This window comes from Chiloscyllium punctatum, chromosome 8 (assembly GCF_047496795.1).
Source record: "Chiloscyllium punctatum isolate Juve2018m chromosome 8, sChiPun1.3, whole genome shotgun sequence".
NCBI classification, from domain to species: domain Eukaryota; kingdom Metazoa; phylum Chordata; class Chondrichthyes; order Orectolobiformes; family Hemiscylliidae; genus Chiloscyllium; species Chiloscyllium punctatum.
Window position 1 is genome coordinate 57,487,369 of NC_092746.1, and position 14,916 is coordinate 57,502,284.

Here is a 14,916-nt window from a genome sequence, read left to right on the forward strand (position 1 = left end):
TGGGTGGGCGATCACTAAGTGAAATGAGGTTAGTGACAGTTATGCACATGGTAGCGTGATGTTCAATGTTAGGGTCATGGTCTAAGGGGAGATAGCAGGATGCCTGTGAGAGCTGGTGCTCAGCTTCTGCAATGTAGAGGTCAGTGTGCCAGACTACAACAGCACGAGCCTTGTCAGCAGGTATAATTATAAAGTCAGGTTTGGATCTGACCTTCCAAACTTACGACCTCTACCACCCAGAACAAAGGCAGCAGATACATTGGAACACCCATGTGTATTTCTCTCCAAGCCACACACATCCTGACTTCGAAATACATCATTGTCATTGAGCTAATATCCTGGATCTCCTTTCCTGTTTTGCTGTAAATTCTATACAGATTACATGAGTACTTTGGTCAGTGTTGCTGCTCATACCCAAAGCATTCTGTGTCTCACCACTGACTCTCTTAGACTAATTGTATGAAGCTTGGGTCTGTAGAATTCCAGAAGGTGTCCTCTCTTATCATCCTTTGCATAAGTTATGTTTTGTAAAGCCTGGTTAAATTACTTTCAAGGGTGAGAACAGATTTCACTGCAGAAACCAAAAAAGAATGTGCTACTTTAATATTGTAACTAAATAACATTTGCCAGTCCTTATTCAATTATTCCCAAGTCTGTGGACTGGGTAAGGGTTGTTTAGGGTAGAATGCTGCCTCCACTTCTCCTCTGTTTTTGACATATCTTAGGCCTATCTAGTGATTAGTGATAGAAGATACACCAGCACAGAGTGTCTACAGAAGAGGTTTGTTGCATGAAAGTGACTAGATTTGGTCAGATATATTTACTGGGGCCTTAAGAAACTGGTGCAGATATACCCGCTCCCTCTAAAAGCTAAAGTAGAGCTCCTTGTCTCTATCCCACAATGTGTATGACATGTGTAACCTAAGTGGAGGCCATGTAACTGTTTGGAACTAGTACCTTTAATAATAGACTGCTCTCACTCTCTGCCTGTCTTACAGTTTTTTTGGGTTAATTACATTTTTTTCTTTTAGCGTTCCAGAGAATCTTGGTTCTATTTGGAAGGTTCGCCTTTGGCATAACAATGGTGGCCATTCGCCCAGCTGGTATGTCACCTCCATCGTTGTCAAGGACCTACTTCATGACACGTGCTGGTTCTTTCCTGCTGAATGCTGGCTTGCTGTTGAGGAAGGGGATGGCAAAGTGGAACGAGAATTAATCTCACTCACTCATGGGCTCGGCTTCAAGAGAGTAACGTATTATTTTCCATGTGCAACTTACTATTGATAAATATTGATCTTTATATTTGGATACTGATGGAGGTAGGGTGAGCAGAATGATATCTATCAGATGTGGAAGCACCAGCATTCTTGGTAGATGATTATACCATTGGAAATGTCAGAGGGTAGATCAATGGAAACTACATGCTTCAGTATTTGACATGACATGAGACTCAAAGGTAAAAATATGGCTGACACATGAGCATTATAAATGTATTTCTTACATAGGGCAGGGCTTACCCTTCAGAGACCAGTCAGGCTAAAAGGCCAGTCAAAAGCCTGCACTCTTTGGGAAACACGTCCAGTTGAGAACATGACACGCTCTCAAAATTGGAGGCCTTCCAGCTGAGAAACTGTTTAAGATAAGTGATGGAGAAAGGATGGACTGTTTCCTCTGCTGTTGTCTCAGATGCAGCCTTTCCATCACTTGGCCAAGTCAGAGGCCCTGGAGAATATTAGCTTTATTGGTGATGTGTAGGCTCAGCTATGATGATACAACATCAGAACTCTTTGAGATCCACACTCCGACCCAAGGTTATGTCATGGGACTAACACTCTTTGGCAAATTTATTTCTTTGCTGCTTTCACATGCATTCAGGCCAACTGCAGAGGAGTCTACTTGCCAAGCAGAATTGATGGAAACCTGTTTGATTCAGTTTAGCTCAGAGCCAAGACAAAGGTGCACCGAGCCCTTGTTAGAAATCTGCTCGATGCTAATGATTCTGCACTGACTTTTGTACTGAGGAACATCTCCTCACACCAGTACAGAGCTTGGTTTGATGATCAGCATCAGGAAGACAAAGATCATGGACCGGGATGTTGCAAAAACACCATTCAGCATTGACAATGTGACACTGGAGTTTGACAACAAGTTCGCATATCTAGACTTCACAATCTGGAGCGGTGTGTCTTTTCACAAAAAAACTGCAGCTGTTTTAAAAGAACTGGGTATGGAAATGTGAACCCCAAATGACACCAAACTGTGAGTTTTCCAAGCTTGCATCCTCAGCAGCAGGGTTACTTGAGCGACATACGCTAGGTAGGAGAGAGGCCGAACAGGTTCTCACCCTTTATTGTCTAACATACATTCTTGACATCCCTTAATAGTCTTCAGGGCCTCTGAGTTGGCGAACTTTATTGGTAAATACTCATTGGATTAGCAAAAATATCTGAACTGAATTGGCCATGATCATCAGATGGATGATAACTGCATCCCCTAAGTCCTTCTGTACAGTAAACTGGAAACTTGTCATGACCTCCTGAGTGTCCACACCTCTGTTGCCAGGACACTAGCAAACTACGTATGAAGTTAGTGAACACTGTCAATTGGGAACCATTGCTGATGATGGCGATCTGTGTCTGACTGTTTGGAAAAGGCATTAGAAAATATATGCAGAAGCAAAAAGCTCGACTGGCCGAGAAGGAGCCCAGAGAAAAGAGAGGTGAATGAATCTTGCAATTTTTCAGACCACTATCTTCCTCTACACCATATGATGACTCTATGGCTTTAAGAGGTGTACTTTGTTCTGTCTTTCTGAGGAGAAGTTTTGAGCCATAGGCATCAAGCTGTCTCTTCCAAGCCAATAAATTAAATAGTTTTGGTTTCTTTTTAAAGTTGGAACAATAAAAGCAGCATGAAGGGTTGGTATCAGGATCCCACAGCAACAAGACTGAAGTTTAGCTTTCAGTAGTTGTTGGGGTTATCAGGTTGGTTGTTGAAGCTGCCGTACCTCTCTCTTTACAGAAGTTATTTTCTTGGGGTTCTTTTTCTTCTAGATTGGAGAAACATTGCATGTGAGACAATCTTTTTACTGGATTTGCCTTTGCCAAGGATGTATCTACTAAATTGGAATGTTTATTTGTGAAGTAACCTATTATTCTGTTAAGTTTTCCAGTAGAGATAAAGTTATATCATTTCTTCTTTGTTTTGTTTGTATTTTAACTGTACCCTCCAACCACACAGGCTCAACGTGGATTTCACTAGTTTCCTCTTTTCTCCTCCCCCCCCCACCTTATTCCAGATCCACTCTTGCAACTCTGCACCACTGTCATGACCTGTCCTACCTGTCTACCTTCCTTCCCACCTATCTGCTCCACCCTCCTCTCTGACTTATCACCACTACCCCCATCACCATCCACTAATTGCACTCTCAGCTACCTTCCCCCCAGTCCCACCCTTGTCCCATTTATCTCTCCACCCCCTTGGCTCACAAACCTCATTCCTGATGAAGGGCATTTGCTTGAAATGTCAATTCTCCTGCTGCTCAGATGCTGCCTGATCTGCTGTGCTTTTCTAGCACCAAACTCTCAACTAAGAGAAAAGTGTGTTTTGCTTAAAGCCAAATAGTGTAACCAACTGAAATATCTCTGGAACACAGCACCTTACACTTGCCTTTAAATACGATAAAGGTTAGAGTCTAGGCTATCTCCTTGATATATTTGCAGAATGTTTGGTCTGGTCCATAACAAGCATATTTAACAGAAGCTTATTACAGAGCAGAGCACCCTGACATGAACCATCATCACAACAGATGGAAGGCTGCCACAAGAGGTTTTAAGTAACCACAGATGTAGAAAAAAATAGAAATACTACACCCTCTTGTCATTTACTCTCACCAGCTTTCCACCTCAGTGTTAATCCTTTTGTCTCCTTTTCCTTGCCTGTTTACTTGCTTTAAGCTGAGTAAGTCCTTAAATGTTTATAGTTCTGACAAAAAATCATTGACTAACATGTAAAATCTGCCTTTTTCCCCACTGCCTTAGTGTAAAGAGTATTTGCAGCATTATCTGTCTTTTATGTAACTTATGATGTACAAAAGATTTATTAAAACATATTATGTTTTTATTTAATTGAACATTTGGTTTTTCAACAGCTTTTATACAGTAAGTTAACTGACTACATGGAAGACTTCCATCTTTGGGGATCAGTGTATAGTCGACCATCTTACAGCTCTTTTACTCATACTCAACGCCTCAGTGTCTGCCTTTGCCTGCTTTTGGGTTATATGTGCCTGAACGCCATACTGACTTACCTGAAGGATGAGGAGGTAAAATGTTTTACCTAACTTTCAAACCCATCTTATTTCCAATAATACACAAGTACAGTTTGTCATCTGGTAAAGTTCTGTTGTGAATATTGTAATGGTGGTCGTGTTTGATATATTTTTGAATTTCTATGTACTTAGACTGTTCAGGATTTCTCCCTCCTTGTAAATATTTTCTGAACCCTGTCAAGTCTCACTTCCTATAGCAGGGAGACCAGAACTGCATGCAGTATTCCAGTAGTGGCCTAACCAACGTACAGCTGCAACATGACCTTCCAACTCCTCTACTCAATGCACTGAACAATAAAAGCAAGCATACCAAACTCCTTTTTCACTTGCCAATTTTCTACTATAGTCTTTTCAGCATGGCTTTGTAATCTGTTACTATCCTATCTATAACATCCCTGTCCCCTTTTGTTGAAATCGTCACATCACTTTCCTTTGTGTAGTCCCATTCAACACTGAAACGTCAACATGAAGATCTCCCAGTAAGTTCTTAATAGCTCAATCTTTATCCTAATTAATCTCTTAATCTTTATCATGCAAAAGGTGCTTCATATTAATTGGTTAATGGTTTTTTTCTTCCCTTGTTTTCCTAGTACACAGCCGAACTTGGCCTTATTGATGTCTCCACAACCTCCTTAGTTACTGGATTGATTACAACTGTTGTAGTTCTGCCAATTGTACTGTTGGTATCATTGTTATTCAGATTTAGCAAGGTGAGATCATACATTGCTTTATCCTTTTTAATTAGAGCTTTTTATGTACCAAAGTATTTTCCCACAAAGTCAGACAATAATTCATGAGTTTGAGCTGTCACACATTTGCTCAATCTGTGCTTGCAATTGCATTGATTTTCAGGAGTGAATTTATTCAAGTTCATCTTTTCACAAAATAACTGTGCAAATGTATTTTCTTCCATCGGGCAGCACTATCAAACTCCCTGACACTAAAGATATTCATTCATGTAAACAGGAGGAGACATTGTCATCATCATCAGTAATCACTCACTTGAGTATGATTGGCCACCTAGCAATATCTCCGTTTCCTTTTCTGTACTTCCTCTTGCTGCTAGCTGTTCTCAAATAATAGTAACACTTGATATAAAAGTTTCCTCCAAGCCAGTTTTTTCTGCACGAAAGTCTTCCATGCATTGATATCTATGTCACGTTTCTTAAGGGAAGCCTTCAGGAAGTCATCGAGTCATAGAGAGGTACAGCACGGAAACAGACCCTTCAATCCAACCCGTCCATGCCGACCAGATATCCCAACCCAATCCAGTCCCACCTGCCAGCACCCAGCCCATATCCCTCCAAACCCTTTCTATTTATATATCTATCCAAATGCCTCTTAAATGTTGCAATTGTACCAGCCTCCACCTCTTCCGCTGGCAGCTCATTCCATAAATGTATCACCCTCTGTGCGGAAAACGTTGCCCCTTAGGTCTCTTTTATATCTTTCCCCTCTCACCCTAAACCTATGCCCTCTAGTTCTGGACTTCCCCACCCCAGGGAAAAGACTTTGCCTATTTATTCTATCCATGCCACTCATAATTTTGTAAACCTCCTCAGCCTCCGACGCTCCAGGGAAAACAGCTCAACCTGTTCAGCCTCTCCCTATAGCTCAAATCCTCCAACCCTCGCAACATCCTTGTAAACCATTTCTGAACCCTTTCAAGTTTCACAACATCTTTCCGAAAGGAAGGAGACCAGAATTGCAAGCAATATTCCAACGGTGGCCTAACCAGTGTCCTGTACAGCCGCAACATGACCTCCCAACTCCTGTACTCAATACTCTGACCAATAAAGGAAAGCATACTAAATGCCTTCTTCACTATCCTATCTACCTGTGACTCCACTTTCAAGGAACTATGAACCTGCACTCCAAGGTCTCTTTGTTCAGCAACACTCCCTAGGAGCTTACCATTAAGTGTATAAGTCCTGCTAAGATTTACTTTCCCAAAATGCAGCACCTAGCATTTATCTGAATTAAACTCCATCTGCCACTTCTCAGCACATTGGCCCATCTGGTCCAGATCCTATTGTAATCTGAGGTAACCCTCTTCGCTGTCCACTACTCCTCCAATTTTGGTGTCATCTGCAAACTTACTCTTATGCTCGCATCCAAATCATTTATGTAAATGACAAAAAGTAGAGGACCCAGCACCGATCCTTGTGGCACTCCAGTGGTCACAGGCCTCCAGTCTGAAAAACAACCTCCACCACCACCCTTTGTCTTCTACCTTTGAGCCAGTTCTGTATCCAAATGGCTCGTTCTCCCAATATTCCATGAGATCTAACCTTGCTAATCAGTCTCCCATGGGAAACCTTGTCGAATGCCTTACTGAAGTCCATATAGATCACATCTACTGTTCTGCCCTCATCAATCCACTTTGTTGCTTCTTCAAAAAATTCAATCAAGTTTGTAAGACATAATTTCCCACACACAAAGCCATGTTGACTATCCCTAATCCCTAATCAGTCCTTGCCTTTCCAAATACATGTACATCCTGTCCCTCAGTATTCCCTCCAACAACTTACCCACCACCGATGTCAGGCTCACCGGTCTATAGTTCCCTGGCTTGTCCTTACCGCCCTTCTTAAACAGTGGCACCACGTTTGCCAATCTCCAGTCTTCCGGCACCTCACCTGTGACTATTGATGATAGCAAGAGGCCCAGCAATCACTTCTCTAGCTTCCCACAGACTTCTCTGGTACACCTGATCAGGTCCTGGGGATTTATCCACCTTTACCCGTTTCAAGACATCCAGCACTTCGTCCTCTGTAATATGGACATTTGCAAGATGTCACCATTTATTTCCCTACAGTCTATATCTTCCATATCCTTTTCCACAGTAAATACTGATGCAAAATACTAATTTAGTATCTCCCCCATTCTTTGAAACATATCCTATATCCCTCCCTCTTTGGAGTGCCTTCCTTATGCTGGGTGAAGAAGATTTACTTTGGTATTTGGAACTTGAGCATCCTAAGTACACAGCCAGCCTAGCAGCATTGATTGTGGATTATCATGGCTTCATTTCTGGTGCTATTAGCACGGTACTAATGGATATTAGTATACCTGTTCTCTTACCTGATGCAAAGAATCCATTTCCTATAGTACTGACTCCTTCTCGAGCATCTTGATTTCGAAGCTACTTGGATGCTGCCTGAACTGCTGTGCTCTTCCAGCACCACTAATCCCGAATCTTGACATGTCTGTCTAGCATCCAGGTTTCAGAGCCTAAATATGGTATTAACACCATTGATAGTGAAATTATCACAAAATTGTGCATTTTAATAACAGTTTGCTTACATTTCCGGATGTTAAATTATCTAGGATAACTTTATTACTATTGCTAACTGCAATTACTATTTCCAACAATTTAGTAAATTAAGTATCTTGTAACGTGTAAAATCTTTTAAACCATGCCCAACGAGGTATTTTGAACACAACCTTCAATGTTTTCATCTCGCCAGTTTCGATGCTCAGAGTTCTTCACTGTTTTGGTAGATTTCAGGCAACTTGCATCAGATATGAGACAAAATAGTTGAAAATCTCGGCACATGTATCATAGTTTGTATATCTGTGTTAGGTAAAATCGCTGCAAGAAGCTTCTGTAGAAGAACAGTATGTGACTGCAAGAGAATCTGTTGAAGGTAATATAGAATCTGTTTCAATATAATTATAATTGTCAGTAAAGAACTTGAGTTTTCCCATAGTATTCTACAGGCCGAAGGGTTTGTTTCCATACTGTAAGTAATCTAAACATAAAACTAAATTAAAATCTTTTCAGTTGTGAATATAATTGAGATGAAATGCAAGTCTGAAAGGGATCATTGGAATTTGGTCAATTAAAAACCCAAAGACTTTAGTAATTTATGTGCTTTGTGGCGTCTGAATAAGCAGTTATTTTCTTCTAGACTCCACAGAATAATTGAGGTTTGTTAACTCTCCCTTGATCCTATCCTGCATCTCACCCACCCTCATAAACCCTATCTCTCCAGACATTGAGTTGAGTATTAATATGGCTGAAATTGATCAGTTTCAACAAGCATACTGTTACAAATTAGCTGAGGAAGCCTGAGGATGAGCTTATATGCATTCCCAGAATTTTTCAAAATGCTATGGAGTTTGTGCTTATATGGCACAAAGCAAGCAATTTATTTTGTTGTTATTTGTTCTAACGAAGTTCCAGTCATAACAAATTATCTGTTCAAAAAAGCTGACATATGTTTCATAATCAGGATTTAATGTTTGATTATCTGGAATAATTTGTTTAATTTTACAAGGACCCATCCAACCTTTGCATGTCTTTTGATATTGTTACATGAACTGGGAATATGCGGCAATAGATTCTATGTCTGGTAATGTACAATTAGGCAAGTTTAATAAATTATGACAGAGTAAAAGATCCACTTGGTATTTGTGTCCAAAACATGATAGAGTTTAGCATTCAGTTTGCGAGTGAGAATCTTGGGTCAGAAACAACTGTGCTAAACTTAAATAAGAGTAACTAGATATTGATGAGGGTAGCGTTGAATGGAGTGCATTGAGAAAGGATTTTAGCAGAAAAGATGATTGAGGAACAATAATAGAATTCGAAAAAATTAGTTCATAGCAATAACATACCCCAGTGAAAAACAATTATTCTAGAAAAGGGATAAGCCAAGTATGATTAACCAATAAAGTTAAAGAAATTGAAAGGGAAGCACAAGTATGGCGAAGGTTAGTTGCAAAGCAGAGGATTGTGCAAGTTCTAAAAGTCAACAAAAGATGACCAATAAAATAATCAAAGGAGAAGGTAAAATTGAGTGCAAGCAAGCAGGTAATTCAAAATGGACAGTAAGAGCCTCTTTAAATGTACAAAAAAGGAAGAGAGAGGCCAATGTGACCAGATGCCCCTCAGAAATCAAGGCTTGAGAAATGATAGTGAAGAACCTGGGAATGACAGAGGAGTTGAATAGATACATTGCATCAGTTTTCATAGTAGAGAATAGTGATCATATTTCAAAAAATACTAAGTAATCTATGGGCTAAATAAGGAGAAGAGCTATACACAGCAACTCTCACTAGATAAAAAATACAAAGAAAACTAATGGGGCTAAAGGCTGATAATTCTCTTGAGCCTGATTATTTAAAAAATGTATTTATTATTTGGATGAGGAAGTTGATGTACTATCATGAAGTTTGTGGATGATACAAAATAGGCAATGAGGATGACACAAGGGGTCTACAAAGGATACAGATAGATTGAGAGAACAAATGGAATAATAATGTGCAAAAATGTAAGCTGTATATAAATTAATGGGGAAATATTGTAAAAATAACAGCACAGAGAGTTTTGAAGTTCCTCATGAATGAATCAGAAAAAAAGTAGCATCCAAATTCAGCACATAGCAGGGAAAGAAAATGGACTGTTGGCCTTTATTCCAAAGGGAGTGGAGTGCAAAAATAGGGAGATTTTGCTAACCCTGTGCAAAGTTCAAGTCAGACCAAAACTGGAATACTGTGAACAGTTTGGCCCCTTATCGAAGGAAAGATACCCTGACACTGGAGGCAGTCCACAGAAAGTTGACTAAGTTGATACTGGATATTAAGGGAGTGTCTTATGGGGATAGCCTGAGTAGATTAGGCTTGTACTCATAATATAGTAAAATGAGAGGTGAGCTTCTTGAAGCACACAAGATACTTTGGGGATTTGGCAGGCTAGATGCAGAAAAGTTACTTCCCCTTGAGCCTAGGACCAGAGAGCATAATTTCACATGAAGGGATCACACAGTTATGATAGAGATGAGGAGGAATTTCTTCTCTGAGGTTAGTGAATCAGTAATAGCAGTCAAGGCAGGGTCATTAATTTTATTCAAGACTGAAATTGACAAATTTTCATTCAGTGAGGGTATCAAGGGTTATGGGGAAAAGACAGGAAACTGGAGTTGAAGATAATCAAATCATTGTTGAATGATGGTGTAGAGTTGAATGGTTTCTACTCTGATGTCTTACATCTTCTGTTAGTATCACTCTTGATGCTATTGCATTGCAGCAACGTAAGATGCTAACTTCACATGTTGCTCAAATATTTTTGGTAATAGTTAAATCAGAGACTGAAACCATCTATCTTGAGTGAAAGATAAATTGATGAATGAATCACTTCTGTTCCCTTTTCACTGTACACCTTCTAGCAACTGTCCCTGAGTATAGTTAATGTGGGGTCTGGGAAATATGTAGTGCATTCTGCATAGCCTATGAAACAAATGAAGTTAGAGCAATATGCAATGAACATTGTCAGTCTGGATAGTTTAAATTACTTTCTGTCCTCAAAATAATACTTCAGCACATCGTGATGCTCATCTGGCGTTGGACAGTGCGTTTGAATCCTACCTATCTTGGCAGAATCTTCAACAATGGGCACAGGAAGTGTGGAGGAAAAAATATGAGGTAAGCAACATGTTAAAGATAAAAACGATTCCAGATAATGAACAACAGAACAACAACTTGAATTTATGTAGAGCCATTGCTGTAGAACCCCCCCCCCCCCAACTTTTATCATGCAAAAATTTACATCCAGTCACATAATGAAATGTCAGTAGAGGTGAACAAAAGAGTTGGATTTTATTAAGAAATAAGCCAAAGAAAGGATTAACAATAAAATTTCAAGGAAGTCCTACCAATGGTTTAGTCAATCGATGGTAGGGTTTTGAAAATCAAACATGTGCTAGATACCAGAATTAAATGGATGCAGAAAGCTTGTAAGATTGCAGGAGCTTATTGAAATAGAGAATGCTGTGGTAATGTAAGAATTAGAATACAATGATGAGAATTGTTACACCAGTTCTTTTCTGATTGCCTTTCCTCAGCGTGGTTTACTGGAGTCACAAACTCCCAGCATTCACTCAGAGCGCTACAGTAAAAGAAGCAACAAGAAAGATGGAAATTGCTTGTCTGAAGGCAGTTCAAGTGGATTTGAGGACTGCAGCTCACAGGAAAATGCCAAACCAGTACCAAAGGATTCCACACGTAGCTCGAGTGAATTGCGATCAGATTATTCATCAGGTAGAGAAAAGAAATTAAGGGATTAATTGAAATGGCTGTATTTGACCAGCCAGAAATTATTTTAAAAATTTGTTAATTGGATGTTCACTGCGCTGATAGTTATTGCCCATGCCTACCTGTCCTTGAGAAAGGGGTGAGCTGTCTTCTTGACTTTGCTACAGTGCAGGTGAGTGTGGGTATGTCATCGTGCTATGAGGAAGGATGTTCCAGGATTTTGAAGCAGTTACTATCAAGTTTGTTACTGTATTCTGAACATTATCCATTGTTAGAATTTTAGCTATCACCACACAGTAATTGACATTTTATTGTTAATTTGACAATGATCTTTTATAAACATGTGTTGCTGCTATGGAGGTTCTCTCATGATTTCAGCAGTTAGAAAATATTACAGCAGTTAGAAAAATAGCACTGTTTGACTGCAGTGCTCATTATCTACTTGCATCATACAGAACTCACTTTACGAAAGTTTTGGTGAAACTGAATTGCTCCCAGGCATTCTTCAATTCATCTTCTTAGATGATCTGAAGCAACCGGCAATCCCTGATCTGCTTTTATCTGCTCATTAGAAAATAACAAACCTGGCACTTGCCTCTAATGTGCAACATTAACTAAGAGCGCATCTTATGGATGTACAAGAGCTGTATCAATTTCCTGTACCTCAACTACCAGTAATTAAACAATGTAAACACCTCTGACAGTATGCTGCCTGACCGGCTGTGCTTTTCCATCACCACACTCTTTGACCTCTGACAGTAATCTTTGAAAAATCTTTTTAACACTCTAGAACACAGCAGTTTGTTTGATCGGCCTGTGGTGAATAGAACCAGACATTTTCTCCCAACTTGGTGCAATTATCTAGCCTGGATGATCTGCCTTTTAATTGCTTTGGTGTGCATATTGACAACAAGCCTGTTAGGACTACGGTAAGAATGACTACAATTTGTAAGCCACGTTTTTGTTTTAACCCTTATTTGTTTAAAAAAAAATTAAATACTTTTTTTCATTAATGACAGGTTTGGACCAACCGAATCGGTACTATGGTTACATTCACTGTTCTTCTCTCTCCTGTATTGCATCTTTATCATCCAACCTATTGCAGTAAGTAATATGAGAGACCAAGGTATGATCTGTTCTACTTAATTTCCAAAGAAACAAACACAGGGATACGTGCAGGTCATTCAGGTCTGGCACATCACTGGAGTGACATACTGGAAAATCATAAGGGAGAATTCATGGGGTAGAAAAAGAAGAATTCTTTTCGTGAAGGGATTCAAGAAAAAAGACATCACTTTAAAGTTAAAGTGCAGGACTGAAAAGGAAAATCAGAAAGATTGTCTTCAAAAGTTATGACTATCCCAAAAAGACAGTAGATGTTGAGTCAGTCAAAATCTTTAAGACAAAGATTGATATATTTTGTTGAGTAAGAATATCAAGGACTATTTCTCAGTTTTGTAACTAGAACTAAGATAAAGATCCTCTGTGATTGGATTGAATGTCCAAGTATATGAGAGGGCCAAATGGGAAAATTGTTCTCATGGATAGTTAATGTTTGGTTGGTTAGATGGCTACAGCATGCTGCAGAATGGTGTGTATGTTTAATCCCTATACTGACTGTTGTAGTCCATGGAGGGCTGCCTCTTTGCATGGACCCTCACTTGACCCGGAGTGGTGACCCACAAAGTCTTGACCAATGGTCGTCACCAAGTGAGAAGTGCCTGTTGTCCATATTGAATTGTGGCTAATTAGTATTGAATTACTATAGAACTTATCTCAAATTGCTTTGTATTGGTCAGTAGGAGAATGTTGCATTACAATGGTTTTATCAGGGAGAGGAATAAAATAAAGCCATCATTTTAAAACATGCCTTAGCATAAAAAAAACTGTTTAAAGATCGCATTGCTTTTTTTTCACTTTTTATTGTGCACTGAAATGGGAAAAGGACTGTTTTGAAACGAAGTATTGTCAAAGGAATTGTTGCACTTGTAAAAAGCAAATTACTGAAACCTGTTCTGAGTCATGTCTACACTGCCGCTTTGTGCAAACAGTGAAGCAGGGCGTGTGTAGATTGGCTGGACCTAGCGGGTGCATACAGATTGCAATTCAGCTGTTATCATGTTGCTGATTGGCTTTTGTCATTTACGACTGGTCACAACTTCATAAACCATCGGCCTGACAACAATTTTCCGATTGGCTCCTTGGTAGCTGAACAGCTTGTGGGAATGCTCAATACTGGCAGAAACATTCTGATTGCTGCAAGCAGCAACTGTTGTGTCTTTCTCTTTAGTGAAATACCTAAAGCCTGAGGAAAACTGGTTTACTTTATTTCACCAGATGCTGTAAGCTGTGACCCTTTTAAGCAGTAAGTAAGAGACTATGCAGTTAGTGTACCAATCACCTGTGCCTCCTGCAAGTGAAAAGAACCTCAGAAGAGAGATTGAAGAACAGAAAATCCTGGAAAGCAAAAGGATCATCTCAGCAAACTCTGTGGTCTGTGACCATTGAACTGCTTGCCCATTTTATTTCCCTCTGCCCATATCAACAATTTCTTTTGTCCATATGTGTGCGGGTACATGGGCAGGTTATAAGAGCTTTAGATTAGGATTTATTGTCACGTTTGTAAAAATTATACGCAAAGTGCCACTGTGCACCAGTGCCATCTTGAAACACTGAATATAATGGAAGATTCACAGCAATAGATTCCATCTTTCCCTCTTCTACTTGTTCCTCCTCCACTTCTCCTCTGGTTGTTGCTTGACACTGGCTGGGATCTCTGTAACCAGCTCTGGAATCTCGATAATGGAATCTGGGGTCCCTGTTATGGGTGCAGGGGTCTCTATATTGGGATCTGGGGTCTCTATAACAGGATCTGGGGTCTCTGTTAAGGAATTTAACTAGTGGTGCTAAATGTAGACAGTTCAGAGCTGTTTACCTTTGGTTAAAATCTATTTATTAGTAGTGGCTAGTAGTTCTTATTAGGTTTGAAAACCTGCTCCCTGTTTTCTGTCCTGACAAGTAATTTGTGTACTTTGATAAAATTTTTAATCTTTGTGACAACTCTGGGAATGTGGCAGCCCTCCATGGACTACAACAGTCAGTATAGGGATTAAACGTACACACCATTCTGCAGCATGCTGTAGCCATCTAACCAACCAAACATTAACTATCCATAAGAACAAGTTTCCCATTTGGCCCTCTCGTATACTTGGACATTCAATCTAATCACAGAGGATCTTTATCTTAGTTCTAGTTACAAAACTGAGAAATAGTCCTTGATATTCTTACTCAACAAAATATATCAATCTTTGTCTTAAAGATTTTGACTGACTCAACATCTATGGTCTTTTTGGGATAGTCATAACTTTTGAAGACAATCTTTCTGATTTTCCTCTTCAGTCCTGCACTTTAACTTTAAAGTGATGTCTTTTTTCTTGAATCCCTTCACGAAAAGAATTCTTCTTTTTCTGCCCCATGAATGCTCCCTTATGATCTTAAATCTCTCAATTAGATCTCCTTTCAGCTTCAAAACCCAAGGAATTATAAGA

At 39.5% G+C, this 14,916-nt stretch overlaps 1 protein-coding gene across 1 annotated transcript in view; it reads left to right on the top strand.

The window, feature by feature from the left end:
* Nucleotides 1–14,916, top strand: part of LOC140480584 (polycystin-1-like protein 1) — a 296,146-nt gene that overhangs the window by 218,870 nt on the left and 62,360 nt on the right. Inside the window, exons 44-51 of the mRNA XM_072575633.1 lie at nucleotides 1,032–1,248; nucleotides 4,151–4,324; nucleotides 4,921–5,040; nucleotides 7,917–7,980; nucleotides 10,656–10,759; nucleotides 11,179–11,374; nucleotides 12,159–12,297; nucleotides 12,388–12,472. Coding sequence (XP_072431734.1) covers nucleotides 1,032–1,248; nucleotides 4,151–4,324; nucleotides 4,921–5,040; nucleotides 7,917–7,980; nucleotides 10,656–10,759; nucleotides 11,179–11,374; nucleotides 12,159–12,297; nucleotides 12,388–12,472 — 1,099 coding nt within the window. The remainder of the gene's footprint in view (nucleotides 1–1,031; nucleotides 1,249–4,150; nucleotides 4,325–4,920; nucleotides 5,041–7,916; nucleotides 7,981–10,655; nucleotides 10,760–11,178; nucleotides 11,375–12,158; nucleotides 12,298–12,387; nucleotides 12,473–14,916) is intronic.